The 17,396-nt window shown below is 40.4% G+C and overlaps 1 protein-coding gene across 3 annotated transcripts in view; it reads left to right on the plus strand.

Moving 5' to 3' along the window:
- Positions 1-17,396, plus strand: part of MYO18B (myosin XVIIIB) — an 861,659-nt gene that overhangs the window by 330,987 nt on the left and 513,276 nt on the right. For all 3 annotated transcript variants that reach the window (XM_077461361.1, XM_077461362.1, XM_077461363.1), the window contains 2 exons: positions 4,979-5,126; positions 5,822-5,981. In XM_077461361.1, the coding sequence (XP_077317487.1) occupies positions 4,979-5,126; positions 5,822-5,981 (308 nt within the window). The remainder of the gene's footprint in view (positions 1-4,978; positions 5,127-5,821; positions 5,982-17,396) is intronic.

Consider the following 17,396-nt stretch of genomic DNA (forward strand, 5'->3'; position numbering starts at 1 on the left):
TTTTATTTTAATTTTTTTTAATAAAGGACCTGTCCCTAAGTGTCTCCTATAATTTTTACTATTTTTGACACTATTTTTGTGAATTGGTAGAGGTAAAAGGTACCCATTACCAATTCACATAGGGGGGCTGGGATCTGGGGGTCCCCTTGTTAAAGGGGGCTTATAGATTACGATAAGCCCCCACCTGCAGACCCCCACAACCAGCAGGCAAGGGTTGTGGGGATGAGGCCCTTGTCCCCATCAACATGGGGACAAGGTGCTTTGGGGGCGACTCCTAAGCATCCTCCCCATGTTGAGGGCATGTGGCCTGGTACGGTTCAGAGGGGGGGGCACTCTCTCATCCCCCCTCTTTTCCTGCACCCTGCCAGGTTGCGTACTAGGATAGGGTCTGGTATTGATTTTGGGGGGACACCTACGCCTTTTTTTTTGGCACAGGGTTCCCCCTTAATATCCATACCAGACCTGAAGGGCCTAGTAATGGACTGGGGGGGATTACATTTTTTTCAATGAGTTTTAACTATATTGAAGGGAGGATACAACAATTCATTGCAGCCGTGAGCAGTTTTAAATTACTTTTTTTCTTTAGAAATGTCATTTTGTGCAGGGACTGTTCTAAACACGGGAAAAAATGTGCCACTTTACAGGCATACTATAGACACTCCCCAGGCATGATATTTAAATTAATATTTCATTTGTATTGCTTCACTTTAAGCATTATTAAAATCACTGCTCTTTAAAAAACGTCATTTTTTAAAACTTTTTTTTTTGCATTGATACATGTCCCCTGGGGCAGGACCCAGGTCCCCAAACACTTTTTATGACAATAACCTGCATATAAGCCTTTAAAATAAGCACTTTTTTGCTTTTTCATGTTAGTGTTCCATAGACTTTAACGGGGTTCCGTGGCTTTCGAATTTCCCCCGAACACTGCATAATGTTCGTTGTTCGCTGAACGTCTGAACAACCAAAGTTCGGCCCGGACTTATGCTCAGCCCGAATCGTTCGGCCATCCCTAGCAAAAAGCTTTAAAGGGAGTTGTCGAGCATGAGCTCATTTCGCTGGGCTTCCCCTATGGGTCACAGGAGTGCAGTTCGTTTTGTACTCCTGTGCCGTGTTTTCAGCAGAGAGTGGTCTGAAGTCCGCTCTCCACTGACATCACCAGGATCAGTCCAGGCACTGTGTCATCATGACTTCAGAAATCTAGAACCGCTAGGTGACTGGACTGATGGCAGTCTCAGCCTCTCAGCGAGCCGCTGAGACACTGGGACACTAAGACGGCTGCTTTCTGCCCCTCCACAGCTCAGTGCTCCAATAAGCATGGAGGAGCAGAGAGGAGAGCTGCTGACCGACAGGCAGCAGCTCTCCGCTCGAGGAGGTGAGAGAACTGAGCCATCGGCGATGCTCGGTTCTCAGTGAAGAGGTGGTGGAGGACAGATGTAGCATTGGTCCGATGCTGCATCCACCTAGGTAAGTATCAATATGGTATACAAAAAAATTCCATACTTCTCTTTTAAAAGAATGTACTTAAAGTGTATGAATACCAAAAGCTTTTTTTGTTTTGATTTGGATAGGAGTAGGGAAGGTGTGTGACCCTCTTTGGGAGATTTCTTTTCATTTCATACTTAAGGGTGGCACAGTGGTGTAGAGGTTAGCACTCTCACCTAGCAGTAAAAAGGGTTGCTGGTTTGCTGGTTCATATCCCAACCATGACACTACCTGCCTGGAGTTTGCATGTTCTCCCTGTGCCTGTGTGGGTTTCCTCTGGTTTCCTTCCACACTCCAGAGACATGCTGGTAGGTTAATTGGCTTCTGTCCAAAATTGGGCAGAATGTGAATTTGGGGACCTTGGATTGTGGGATCCTTGAGGGTAGGGACCAATGTGAGTGTGTGATGTAAATTCATGGTGCTATATGGGTACCTTAAATAAATAATAATATAATAGATGAGCATCTTAATGAGATGCAATGTACAGGGATAGGGGTGATTGTAGACACACTCACTCATGATGGACTGGTGTCTTTATTCAACCTTACTAACTATGTAACTTTTTCCTGTTCTGGAGATGCAAAAACAAGTCAAAACAAATCTCTGCAAATGTAGAGGATTCCCCCTGTTAGACAGTTGTAATGGGAACAGATGTGCCCATTAGAAAATGAATCCTTATCCATGCAAGGTAAAGTGACAATGTCTCTGCAAAGGACATACCCCAACCTCCTTATATTCACCTTACTTGCTCTCCTTTGCAGCTCCTTGATCCTCTGCTACATCAAGAAGACCTAGCACTTTTAAATGGGGGTAAGAATGTGGTCTTCTCCCCTGTGACCTTGCCTGGGCCTAGCAATCAATCGCTGGGCCAGAGCACTGTTGTATAACCAGGAGAGTGATGTCAAAGCTCCCCCCTGGTCAATATCGGCATCAGCTTGAGAAGAGCAAGGACCTGCGAGGAAGTGCAAGCAAGGTGTGAATGAAGGTGTCAGATCATTGCATGGGCAGGGTGACAGTCATTTTTTTTAAAGACCAAACCGTCTATAATGAAAATAATACATTATATAAAAGAACTGATAAGAAGATTTTCCAGTTATGTATTTAAAAAGACCCCCACCAGAACCTAGAACATGTGACATTTATGTAGCTTTGATGTGCAGCCCATTGATTTACTATATGTTATTTTCCAAAGGAGGAACTATCATTATTGCTCCCCAGATTGATTTAAAACATTTTAGTTCTGGTAATCTTCTGAAGCTTTGATGTATTTATCTATGACTGTTATTTTATTAAAACCTCTTTGACATAAATCAGTTTATGAAAACTTTCAGCATGGTTCTATAAAATGACTTGAATTATATATCACAATTTAGTGTTATTGGCATATGAAGATACATTTCCTTTCTCATACATTTTTCATATTTTCCTTTTTTCCACAAATGTTAACACAAACATACTCTATGAAAAGATAAAAAAATAAAAAACTCTTGTTAGAACTAGAGCTTTATTAGAAGCCCTGTGCTACATACTGCATAACGTATGAACTGCAGTGTAGGATTGCTACTGCTATATATGTTTTCTCTTCGCCATATGCAAATGTTATGGGAGAGCTATTACACAATACATCATATAGACATTCAAATAAAAATAGCACATTTCCTGCTAAACGACTTCAGTTCTAAGGAAGGCTCTTCAAAGTCTAATGACTGAGCATGCTCTGTACCATGTAGATAATACTAATTATGCTTACTGTATTTTTATGCATAAGCAACATAGTGCTCGAGATCCGTCAAGCTAGGGAAGAGCCTGTGGTTGTTGTAAAAAGCTGTGGCTAGCCCTTAAGGCGATTGAGACACTAGGTCAACTTAATTGTGTCCTGTGCAATCTATAGTACATAGTATTGCCAAAAGTATTGAGACACCTGCCTTTTTACACACACAAACTTTTTAGGCATCCCAGTCTTAGTCTGTAGGGTTTAATATTGAGTTGGCCCACCCTTTGCAGCTATAAAGGCTTCAACTCTTCTGGGAAGGCTGTCCGCAAGATTTAAGAGTATGTCTACGGAAATGTTTAACCATTCATCCAGAAGTGTATTTGAGTGGGCAGGCACTGATGTCGACAAGAAGGCCTGGCTCACAGTCTCCATTCTAATTCATCCCAAAGGTGTTGTATCGGGTTGAGGACTCTATGCAGGCCAGTCAAGTTCCTCCACTCCAAACTCACTCATCCATGTCTTTATGTACCTTGTCATATGGTGGAGGGGAGATTATGGTTTGGGTTTTTTTTTTCAGGGGTTGGGCTTGGGACCTTAGTTCCAGTGAAGGGAACTCTTAAGGTGTCAGCATACCAAGACATTTTCGACAATTTCATACTCCCAACTGTGTGGGAACAGTTTGTGGATGGCCCCTTCCTTTTCCAACATGACTGTGCACCAGTGCACAAACAAGGTCCATAAAAACATGAATGAGTGAGTTTGAGGTGGAGGAACTTGACTAGTCCTGACCTCAACCTGATAGAACACCTTTAGGATGAATTAGAGCGGAGATTGTGAGCCAGGCCTTCTCATCCAACATCAGTGCCTGACCTCATAAATGCACTGCTGGAAGAATGGTCAAATATTCCCATAGACACCCACCTAAACCTTGTAGACAGGGTTCCCATAAGAGGTGAAATTATTACAGCTGCAAAGGATGAGCCAACTCAATAATGAACCCTACGTACTAAGACTGGAATGCCATTAAAATTCATGTGCGTGTAAAGGCAGGTGTCCTACTACTTTTGGTAATATAGTGTATATGCAGATCTAGAAATAATAGTTTCAACTGATCTTTGAAAAAAACACTTTGATGGGTATAAAATGAAAGTGAATGGGAAATGTAGAGCCTGTACTAAGTAAAAGGAGCAAATTATAAAGATGGCTTGCTGTTCATCATGAAATCATAATATTATGACAACTTGCTTTGCCAACTCTCTGTGAAAATGGATGGACCTTATTTTTTGGGTTGAAAAAAAAAAAAAAAACATGAAACTGGTAACAGCCATCATGAAAATAAAATGCTCATTAATTCTGTGAGGAATGGCATATCTTGTAATAATATAGTGAATAATTATCAGTAAAGGTTTGCATACTCAACCTGCCCACACACGACCGGACTTTCCGCCGGACTATGGCGGGAGTCCGCTGTACTTTTGAAATGAACGGACTTGCCCACACACGGAGGAAATTCCGTTCATTTTGAACACGTCTCCAGGTAGCCGGGACTAGCGAAGGAAGTCAATGTCGCCGACTCGTCGCTGTCTCTGGCTGTAATGACAGGGACATGTTGCGTGGCGACTTATATAGGGACAATGGGCGTGGTCACCGGGTGATGTCCCCGCCCATTATAATGTCACAGTCCCAACATCCTTTTAACGGCTTTGTTTTTGGCCTTTTTGTTCCCCTTTTACTTTCTGAGCAAAACCGTTTTCATACGCATTTTTTTTTTTGTAACAGATAAATGTGCAAGCCAGCAATCAGATGGAAGAGAGAAAGGGCCTTCTTTGGATTCTTGATGAAGAAGTTCTAATCCAGGGCTCCAATGATGCTAATGTTCTCAACCGTCTTTGTTCATATTATGAAGTTAAAAGTGAAGATAGACAAGGTAAGAAAAACGGCTGCCATGTATTTCCAGCAAAGCAAAGAGCTAACCTATCAAAAATATACAATATCAATAAATCAAATAATTAAAATGGTTTATCCTTAATAAATAAATGTTTAATGAAAAAATGTATAATGCCCTGTACACACGGTCGGACATTCCAACCACAAAATCCATTGGATTTTTTTACCTCGGATTTTGGCCGAAGCTTGTCTTGCATACACATGGTCGGACAAAGTTGTTGGAAAATCCGATCGCTCAGAATGAGGTTACGTAGAACACGTATGACGGGACTATAAAAGAGGCCAGTAGCCAATAACTTTTGTCTCGTAATTTATTCTGAGCATGGCACTTCGGAATTCTCTACACATGATCGGAAAAAGTCTGATCGGATTTGTTGTTGGAAAATTTAAGCTCTCAAACTTTTTCCGTCAGAAATTCCGACGGAAAAAGTCCAATAGAGCCCACACACAATCGAATTTCCCATAATGTTGTACACAGTCTCATGATAAATATTATAAATGTATTTTGTTTATTACAATTGTACAGGTAGTATCATAGATCAGCAATGCTTCCAGAAGCAAAAATCATAAATGTTCTATCCAGGATATTGTTAATAGATATATTATATTGCATCATAACTAGAGAAATCATTTTTAACCATTATTCCACTAACAGAAAGTGACATTTAATTCCAGATGATGGACCCATACGTAAGTGTGAACAGCCTCTTCAATTTGAGATCCTCCACCAGCTTTGCAAAGATCCTGTTCGATATGATGCTACTAGTTGGATCAATAAAGCCAAATTGAACCTGTCAGCAGAAAATGCCATCCAGGTTTTGAAGCAGTCTAAAATGTAAGTAAAGAGATTTGAATCTTGATACTACACCAATTTTTCACTTTCAGACCACAAGACCATAGTTAAGTGGACACATACCTTCTCAGCAACTCATTTTGTATTCGTGTATGGCGTATCAATGTAGCACCTAAAAAATACCAAAGAATAGTCCCTTTGGTTATATATTTTCATATTCAACAATCATTCTCAGTCAGATGTTTTGGTCGATTGATATGAGTTGTCTAAGATGCTTCTTCCCTCTGATAGGTTCATAGATGTAGCTGGACGTTTCTTGACACTGAACTATTTTATTGAAACCAAAATGGAGTCTGTAGGGTGTGGTATTTATTTTTTGAATAGAAACTACCTTGCGAGTCCTAACATTTTTATCTGACATTTGACAATATATGCTTGTTAATAGTTTTCCAGTAGTTCATGGGTAGCCGGTTATGTTCTACATATCCTATCAACACCCAAGTTTAGTCTTTTACACTTTTCATTATTTTCCCTGCTTCATGGTTTTTTACTTTGCTGTGTGCTGTGGTGCGTTGCTGCGTTACCCGTTCCCCATTGACAACGTCATCTATGACGAAACGCGTCTGGGAAGGTACGCAGTGACGCTGCCACGCTCTACGAGGGGAGGACGGGACGCTAGTTTGTTTGTATGCCGGCCGGCGTGCTTTTGCTCTGTCTCAACGCTCGTTAAAAGGCTGCTATTTGTAAGTGTGATTCTTTTATTCCAAATAAATTGTTTGACGATTTTACGCTATGGAAGCATTTCTTTCTCTCTAAAAACGGTGTTGCTGATGATTTACCCATTGGAGCTCCAGAGATTGGGATTGGGCTATATTTCCACATTGAGGGTATCGGGACACAGGAGGCTTGATTGGAGCTCTAGTCTTTCTACTTCGATTTAAATATCCCCAAGGCTTTAATTATCAATTTATCTGGTAAGCGCATCACTTATCTGGTGACGGGCACAGGATTTTTCAAGAATTGTGTGTGACCACGGTGGTGATATGTGCAACGCCTGGATTTTTGGATCATCTTAACGAACTTTTATTTATACCAATTTTTAGTTATGTTCACCTTATCGGATATAAAGTTCCCATTGTTCAGAGATTGGTGATACTTTCTCTGTGAACATTATTTGTATGGTCATTTATTATTATTTTTTAATTATTTGTGTTATCTATTTTCTTACTATTTATTTAGCACTATTGACGCTGCTCTTTTTTATTTTTTATAACTACAGTGAATGCTTATGGGCAAATCACAGGTACACTTCAAACCTGTAACCCTCAGAAGGAAAAATTTTACCTTCAGCCATGCACATATTAAACACATTAAGAAAGTAGTACTTAAACATTTGCTGTTTCAGTTATACAAGAATAAGATTTAATGGAAAATAATATCTAATCTCCAAGAGTCCCTTGTCCAACAGTCCCTGTTCAAGAGTCCCTTATATTTGAGAGATTTTTTTCTTAATGTTTTGTCTGTGTCTTGAGGACAGTGAGTTAACCCCCCCTGGCGGTATTCCCGAGTCTGGCTCGGGGTGGAATTTATATACCAAAAGCGGTAACCCCAAGCCAGACTCGGGACCGCATCGCTGGATCCAGGAGGATGCTTACTTACCTTCTCCCTTGGATCCAGCAATGTCCCCCCGCTGTACGAGTGAGACGTGTCTTGCTCGATCTATCACAGAGCCGATCTCCGCTCCCTGCGAGCGTTGCGACGCACGGGGACGGAGATCGGCGCCAAATTCAAAAAGTGAAACACTCACTATACATACAGTATAATGTAATCTTACAGATTACATTGCTGTATGTAATTATTTCACATCCCCTTTGTCCCTAGTGGTCTGTCCAGTGCCCTGCATGCAGTTTTATAATATAAAAACTGTTCTTTCTGCCAGGAAACTGGAGATTGTCCATAGCAACCAAAACTGTCCCTTTACATCAAAAATGATTTTAGACCAGCTAGAAAACAGCGATAATAAATTGGAATCACTCGCAGAATTGAGCGATAGTGATTTGTGGGGAGATCAGTCATCAAATACTGAAAAGTAATGACAGTGACAATTCTGCAACTGAGCACATTTCAGTGTTTTTGATTTGATTACATTGAATAATTTTTTATTATTGTTAGATTATTATTTGGCACACTTATTTATAATTATTATATATATATATATATATATATATATATATATATATATATATATATATATATATATATATATATATATATATATATATATATATATATATTATATATATAATTTATGATTTCATTTTTCAAACTTCATCATACCCGGGATGTCTGCTAGACTCTGGTTTGGACAGATTTAAGTGAGTTATTGCTAAGAATTACAGGACTCCAATATAAAACACCAAATTCTCATGCAAAATAATTGTACCGCTTTTAGCACCTAAAATCCAAAATAATCGTACCGCCAGGGAGGTTAAGGGAAATCTTTTGATGGGGAAAAAAATAAACATCTGACAGGGATCTAACAATTCCCTACTAAAATAATGTTTTGGCTTTGCATACCCTACATAAAAAAAAATAGCATAAATACAAACTTAAAGAACGCTAAATAGAATAAACTCCCCAACCAACAGCTTATTATAATTAGGGATGAGCCAAACTTATTTGGGTTCGGTTGGGAGGCAGGTTTGCACGACTAAAGCTGAATTGAAGTCAATGGGGCTAAATAATATAAAACAGTAATGGCCATTTTCCAGAGCAATAGGCAAGAGATTGTCAAAAAGAAATGGCATGGGGGCCTAGGCACTGCCCGGGGAACATGTACCAGAGTAAAAATAAAATGTTAAAATATTCTTTTTGAGAGGTAGCAATGATTTTAATAATGCTTTAAGGTCTAAATTAAAGGAGTACTAAAGTCACATTCATTATATTGAGTAATAATAAAGAGCTTTAATCATTGACTCAAAGCAGTGTACAGTATTAGTTATGTTTAAATATTTTTTCTTGCTTTGTAAATGTGTGTATATATACCCATTTTATCTCTGCTGCTACAGTTGCTCATTTTTGCTGGTTGCATAAAGTGAAAGAATACAACCCTGGGCACCTTTCAGGTTTGCATGTTCAAGGGAGGGAGCTAGATATTGGATGGTGCAGACCTTAGCTATGCAGGCTTCCCATTGGTTGTTATAGTCGTCTACATTTATACATACAGTACATCAGACCTGTTTCAGCAACGGTAATCAAGCAATTGGTCATTGCAGCATAGCTAAAGTCTACACCAGTGATGGGCAACCTTTTTGGCGTGGTGTGTCAAAAATCGGCAAAAAATGGAGCATAACTCGGGTGGTGTGTCACTTCGACAAAAAAACATAATTTTGCGCAATTTATAGTTTAAACTACAAAAATGTATAATTGCAATATATAATTGTATTTAATAAACCAAAAACAAATTATTTAACATACCTGCTTAGTAACTTCTTTGTTCATCAGTCGATTTTGTATGTTGCCCTTGATATTATTGAACTTGTTTGGGGTGCCGTGAACCAGGGCTGTGGAGTCGGCTGCTTCCAGCTCCACGTCCTCATCAACATGCCGCTCCAGCCCGCCCCTGCTATGAATATTCCTAGTGACGCGAGGGCGAAGATTATGAATATTCATAGCGGGGGCGGGCCGGAGCGGCATGTTGATGAGGATGTGGAGCTGGAAGCAGCAGACTCCACAGCCCTGCCGTGAACTGAGATAAGTGAGGGGGAGGGCGAATTCTTTAACTAACCTGCCTATTAGTGACTTTTTTGTTGCTGAATTTCATTGGCTAAATCTTCAATTGAAGGTTGGTATTTTGTACACTTCATTCCCAAGAAAGCGCTACTAACCTCATCTGTCAATCTGTTTCTTTTGTTGGTTTTGATATTATTTAATGCTGAGAATAAGGTCTCACAAAAGTACGTAGAAGGAAAAATTGTGAGTAAAGCTGTTGCTATATTTGACAGGGTGCTAAAAGTGTCTGGTAGTCTGTTCCAGGCACTCCAAATTTCCTGTTCGTAGTGGCACTCATCTTTATTCTCCAAGCGGCCCCTTTCCAGATTCTCAAGCTTTGACCTCAAGTCGACAAACACCTGAGCCCAGATGCTGTCTTGAAATTCTGCAAGCTGCATCTCCAAATCATCTATTTGCATCCATTGGAAACCATTTAATTCCAAACTATTGTAGACTACTAGATCAGTATACTTAATTATTTTCATGGTCTGTTCTAGGCTTCTAAATTGACTAAATCTATCAGTAAACTGGTCAAGTAACGAGTCTAAAACATGCTGGTACTTCATATGCAAGAGTTCCACTTCATTTCGTACAGCTGCACTGGCCTTCTCAAAATGCTTTTGTACTCGAGGAAAATACTTATACGTTTTAGTTTCTACATCTCGCTTGAAAATTTTTACTTTACTTTCAAAAGCTTTTATGTATCCAATCATAACATCAATACTTTTGCCAAAACCTTGTAACTTTAAGTTCAGTTCATTAACATGAACAGAGAGATCTGTAAAAAACATCAGGGTGTTGACCCACTTATCATCATTGAGCTGAGGAAAGTTTCCCAGATCCTTCTCTTCAAGAAATACCTTAATTTCTTCAAAGCACTCCACAAAGCGCTCAAGAACCTTGCCTCGGCTCAGCCATCTTACATTATTGTACATCAGCAGTCCACTGTAGGTGGAATCAACCTCCTGTAAAAGTGCTGAAAATTCTCGCTTGTGAAGGGGGTGAGCAGCTATTAAATTAACTATTTTTGTTAGAACTGACATTAAGTCATTTAAGTCAGTGAATCTTGCCTTGGCACATAAAGCCTCCTGATGGATAATACAATGAAAAGGCACAATCGCATGTCCAATAGCTTCTGTAAACAATTTCACAAATCCAACGTTTTTCCCCACCATGTTTGGGGCACCATCTGTCGTCACTGACACAACTTTAGATATATCAATGCTTAGGTTGCAGAATGTTTGCATAACAACCTTACATATTTCGCTTCCTGATGTACTTGTTGGCACTGATACTAACTTTATCAACTCTTCTCTCATTGTGTGACCATCAGAATATCGACCAATAATGGCCAACTGAGCATGCGATGTGACATCAGTAGTTTCATCAAGAGAGATGGAAAAATATTTACAATTCCTTATGTCTCTCTTTAATTGCTGCTGTACGTTTGTGTTAAGTCTCATTATTCGGTCTTTTATGATATTTCTACTGAGTGGTAACTCAGATATTCTCTTAATAATTGCATCTTTATTCTGCATATCATGAAATAGAACTGGCGCACATCTTAGGAGAGTTTCTTTAATAAATTCTCCCTCATTAAGCGCTTTTGCATGCTGAGCTATGGAGTGAGCAATGCTCAAACTTGCAGAGTTTAAATTTGTAGAGCCTTTTATAAATTTAAGGATGGAGTTAGATTGGCTCTTATAAAGGTGTAGCTTCCTGGAAATGTATTCCCTCCTTTCATCCTCACGTTTTTCCAAGAGCTGGGAATGATTAGTTTCAAAATGTCTATTTATATTCCACGTTCTGCTTACTACCGTTTCAGTACATAGAACGCAAAATGATCTGCCATTTTTTTCTATAATGCCATACATCTCGCTCCATGTCTCTTGAAAGGGTCGGCCACTGCTACTACCACTCCCTTTACTTAACCTTTGTTTTTTATTTTTTGGGTGCTCCATCAGTGGGCCAGTGACAGCAGATTTATAGATAGCTTGTTAGGCTTATCTCAGTTATTGTGACGTATGGGTGACCCCGCACCCCTCTGATGTAACACAGGCAGGTTTCTGTTACATCAGAGGGGGGCGGGGTCACCCATACGTCACAGGGAACCCCGGGTTTCCCCTTGCGTCAGAGGGGGGCGGGGTCAGGTGACGGGTGGCCCCGCCCTCCGTATATAAGAAACGTCAGCCGCCGGAATGCCTGCAGTGTCTCCTCCACGGAGACAGAAGAAGGATGGAGGATTCGCTGCGCTGGATGAGATGAGCCATCGCTGGAGAGATGACCGTCTGTCGCTGGATAGCAAGAGTGGATTACCGCCGCTGGAATCTTTTTTTTATTTTTTTATTTTTAATAAAGGAATTTTTCAAAAGTGTGTTTGTTTTATTTAACAATTTTTTACACTTTCTTTGTGAAATGGTAGGGGTACTTTTGTACCCCCTTACCATTTAAAACAGGGGGGGCCGGGAACTGGGGGTCCCCTTGTTAAAGGGGGCTTCCAGATTCTGATAAGCCCCCCGCCCGCAGACCTCCACAACCACCGGCCAGGGTTGTGGGGATGAGGCCCTTGTCCTCATCAACATGGGGACAAGGTGCTTTGAGGGGTCACAGACCCCCAAAGCATCCTCCCAATGTTGAGGGCATGTGACCTGGTACGGTTCAGGAGGGAGGGGGGACCGCTCTCTCGTCCCCCCCTCTTTTCCTGCGGCCTGCCAGGTTGCGTGCTCGGATAAAGGGTCTGGTATGGATTTTTAGGGGGAACCCCACGTCAATTTTTTTTTAAATTTGACGCGGGGTTCCCCTTAATATCCATACCAGACCTGAAGGGTCTGGTTATGGATATTTAGGGGGAACCCCACGTCAAATCTTTTCTTAAATTTGAGGCAGGGTTCCCCTTAATATCCATACCAGACCTGAAGGGCCTGGTAATTGAATTTGGGGGACCCCCACGCTTTTTTATTTATTTATTTTTTTATTTTTTTATCAATGACTTTCAATGAGTGTTCTCTGTATTACGGAGCCGACAATTCATAATAGCTGCGAGTGATTTTAAAGGACTTTTTTTCCTGCATAAATGACACTTTGTGCAGGGACAGTTCTAAGCACGGGAAACATGTGCCCCTTCACAGGCATACTATAGACAACCCCCCCCCCCCCCCCTACGAAATTTAAAGGAATATTACACTTTTATTGTTTCACTTTAATCATTATTAAAATCACTGCTCCCGAAAAAACGGCCGTTTTTAAAACTTTTTTTTGCATTGATACATGTCCCCTGGGGCAGGACCCGGGTCCCCAAACACTTTTTAGGACAGTGACTTGCAGAATCTTTTCTCTCCGTCAAATCTTTTCTCTGTCGAATATTTTCTCTATATAATCTTGGACTAATAGAGGTAAGGTTAGGCACATTCGACCACAGGTTCTATAGACACATTGTTGTCAGAGTCATGTCGAATCTCCTATTCTATATCGAACTGTTGTAACAATGAAAACGAAAATAAAGCATTTATTTATGTCGGATCTTTCGTTTTTCGGATTTTGTGCTTTCGTTATCGTTTGTCAAAACGAAAACGAAAATAGCTGAAATTCGGACGAAAATGCATTCGGACGAAAACGAATGCACATGTCTAGTGGCCATCAGGAAAAAAAATGCTTCTCTAAAGGGTGGCTAGATATGTGTTTTTTCCCCTTATGTTCATCTCATATCATTACCTACACTCTCAGTGAATCGAAATGGGTGGCTACAAAGGGAGCATCTGAGAGAGCAGAATTAATTGTAGACACAGGCATAAACAATATGAATACAGTTAGGGATCTCTGGATTTAGGTATTTATGAGGTCATTTAAGGATTAGGAAACAGGATGAAACAATTGAGATTTGAAACTTAAAGCATATTTGTATTTATTTTTTATTTTAGTTATGCTTTAGAAATGCAAAATTCTTTTAGATAATATGTCTGGGTATGCCCTTACCTTAACCTGTCTGTGAATTTGCAAATCCATGCAATGTATACAGCCTACTTTTGTTAACCTTGTAAAACAACCAATTCAGCTTAAAATAGAAATGAAAAACAAAAATGTGTTCATATACTGTATATAAAAAAAATAATATAAAAACATTTTTTTCCCTTTTTTTTTTCTTTTTAACCGCTTGCCTCACAATGATATATAGCTGGCAGAAGGGCTCGTACAGGCAAACTAACGTACCTGTACGTTGCCCTTTAAGAGGCGGCCTGCGGGCACGTGCTTGCCGCCATCAGCGCGTGCCCACGACAGGCCCTGTGAGTCGGATCGTGGGTCCCGTGGACTCGATCACCACAGGGATACCCGCACTCGTCTCACGGGGAGGGAGAACGGGGAGATGCCAATGTAAACAAGCATCTCCCAATTCTGCCTAGTGACAGTGTCACTGATCTCTGTTCCCTGTGATCGGGAGCAGAGATCAGTGATGTGTGACATGTAGCCACCCCCCACAGTTAGAAACACTCCCCAGGACACACTTAACCCATACGCTGCCCCCTAGTGGTTAACCCCTTCACTGCCACTGCTATTTACACAGGAATCAGTGCATTTGTATAGCACTGATAGCTGTATAAATGACAATGGTCCAAAAAATGTTTAAAAATTGTCCCATGTGTCATTATTAATGTCGCAGTCACGGCAAAAAACTTTGATTGCCGCCATTACTAGTAAAAAAAAAAAATTATTAATAAAAATGCCATAAAAATATCCCCGATTTTGTAAACACTATAACTTTTGCGCAAACCAATCAATAAAATAATAATAAAATAAAATAATAATAAATAAAAATTTTAACAAAAATATGTAGAAGAATATGTATCGGCCTAAACTGAGGAAAAAAATATTTTTATATATATTTTTGGGGGATATTTATTATAGCAAAATGTAAAAAAGAATGCTTTTTTTTTTCAAAATTGTCGCTCTTTTTTTGTTTATAGCGCAAAAAATTAAAACCGCAGGGGTGATCAAATACCAACAAAAGAAAGCTCCATTTGTGGGAAAAAAATTACGTCTATTTTGTTTGGGAGCCACATCGCAGGACCACGCAATTGTCAGTTAAAGCGACGCAGTGCCGAATCGCAAAAAGTGCTCTTCTGGGGCTGAAGTGGTTAATAAGTCATCACATAATCTCTGTTTTTAGATGGCTAAGGGGCTTAGAGAGCTAAGGGCAGAGAAGCAGCATCTTCCCTGTGAATGGCTGTGCTGGGGCTTTCAGCCAAAGTCTGATTATTGGAAGACAGGCAGGCTGTGCTCCCAGCACAACCAGCAAACTGACCACACTGAGATGGATGTGCTCTCATGCCTAGTGCGGTCAGTTCGAAATAAGAAAGCAGGAGGACTGGCAGGAACACCATGTATTTCACACAAAGGAAGCAATACAAAGAGAACAGGATACTTTTTAACCCAAGTACATCGTACAACAGGCACTTATCAGGAATATGAAATGTTGGGATAACACATTGTTTAAAATACTGGCAAACAACAGCTTCTGTCTCTGTAATGCTGATTGTAAATGCATGTGCAGGGATTTGCTTCATCTATACTAGACTCCTATCTTCAATTGGGTCTGATATAGAGGTTAAGAGGGGGGACCCCCAAACAAAAAAAAGTGTGGGGTTCCCCCTTGAAATGCATACGAGACCCTTATCTTTAATAAAAAGGGTTTGGATTCCCCCAAACTCCATACTAAGAGCAAAAAAAGGGTTCCCAAATATCCATATACTTTGGCAAAACTATTTTTTTGTCATCCTATGCCCAGAAGGGAAACCAGTCTCACAAACAGCTATGCTTGCAACCTCTATATTATCATTTAGAAAGAACACTATAAGGTTTATGCAGTAACACACCAGTAGTTGTTTACAGTCAACAGTCCTCACTCTTGCAGACCAAACACATGTCCACATTTTCCTTCTCCTGTCCAGTCTTTGAAAGGGAGTTGGCTTTTTGCAAGGTAGCTCAACAGAACAAATTGGTTTAGATAGCCTTCTGATCTCAGGCTGAAAAGCACAAACGAAGGAAACCAGACAAGCATGAAGGCCCCTTGACCCCCACCCCACTCCCTCCCTCCTAGGGAAAGGGAGCCTTGACTGCTGGAAGCTTGGCAGCTAGGTGGGCGTTAACTAAAACAGGGAGGTTAAGTGGCTCCAATGGGATTGGCCACTAAGGCACTAGTAGACTGGGTGGAGCCTGAACTCTAGAAAAGCTTACGTGAGGGCACGTCGTACAACTCTGAAGAGATTTTGACGTCACAAAAGTTGACCACCCAGCCATTGTGAGTTTCATCACAGCTTTATCAGCTGTTTTACTTTGCCACTGAAGGATATTACTTTATGGGCCATGCCCTCAAGTTTAATTCTTGGATCAGTTTAACCCCTTAAGGACTGGAAGGATTTAACCCCTTAATGACCAGGCCATTTTTTGCGATACGGCACTGCATCGCTTTAACTGACGGTTAAAGCGATGCACGGTCGTGCACGTTGTACCCAAACAAAATTGATGTCCTTTTTTTCCTACAAATAGAGCTTTCTTTTGGCGGTATTTGATCTCCTCTGCAGTTTTTATTTTTTTTGCCCTATAAACAAAAAAAGAGCAACCATTTTGAAAAAAAAAAGCAATATTTTTTACTTTTTGCTATAATAAATACCCCCCTCCCCAAAAAATGTAAACAAAAAATTGAATTTCTTCCTCAGTTTAGGACAATATGTATTCTTCTACATATGTTTGGTAATAAAAAATAAAATCGCAATAAGAGTATATTGATTGGTTTGCGCAAAAGTTATAGCATCTACAAAATAGGGGATAGATTTATGGTATTTGTATTATTATTATTTTTTTACTAGTAATGGCGGTGATCAGCGATTTTTACCAGGACTGTGACATTGCAGCGGACAGATTGGACACTTTTGCCACTTTTTTTGGGACCAGTGACATTTATACATTGATCAGTGCTGTAAAAATGACTGCATAAATTACATAAGTTAACACTAGTGATGATCAAGGGGTTAAATGTGTTCCCTGCAAGGTGTTTCTAACTGTGGGGGGAGTGTACTGACTGGAGGAGGAGAGAGATTACTGTTCCTAATCACTAGGAACAGACAATCTCTCTCTACTCTATCAGAATGGGGATGTGTTTGTTTACACTGGCAGATCCCCGTTCCGGCTCTCTGTGGAGCGATTGTGGGTGCCCAGTGGACATTGCGGCCACTGGTCATGCGCTTTGGCTCTGGTGCCATGCCCACTGTATCTATTGCACAAAGCAAACTATGGCATTTTGCGCATTAGAGCCAACCTGCCACAGTATGATGACGGCGGATGGTCTGCATGTGGTTAATGCCCGTCTCGTACTGATGGTGAAGACAGGCCTCTTAGACTATAGTTTGGTTATGAATGCTCACGATATAACTGACTGGCATTGTTATGTGGTATTTTGAATATTGTTACAGTTGATAAGTTCAGTAAAGCAGTGGCCTTGCCCTAATTCCAATTTAAATCAGGCTGGTGTAGTTTTGGGAGGCAAGGTATTGGGTTGTGATAGCTAGTTCAAAGGCGCCTATTCTTCTAAGTCATGTTTCTATGTAGTATGGCAATCTGCATGCAAACAGGCAAGCAACCCAGCTTCCAAAGAGTAGCCTGGAAAACAATTGCCCAACAAGTATTGCACTGAAG

Source organism: Lithobates pipiens, unplaced genomic scaffold (assembly GCF_037356315.1).
Source record: "Lithobates pipiens isolate NorthernLeopardFrog02 unplaced genomic scaffold, aLitPip1_a1.2 Scaffold_3, whole genome shotgun sequence".
Taxonomy (NCBI): domain Eukaryota; kingdom Metazoa; phylum Chordata; class Amphibia; order Anura; family Ranidae; genus Lithobates; species Lithobates pipiens.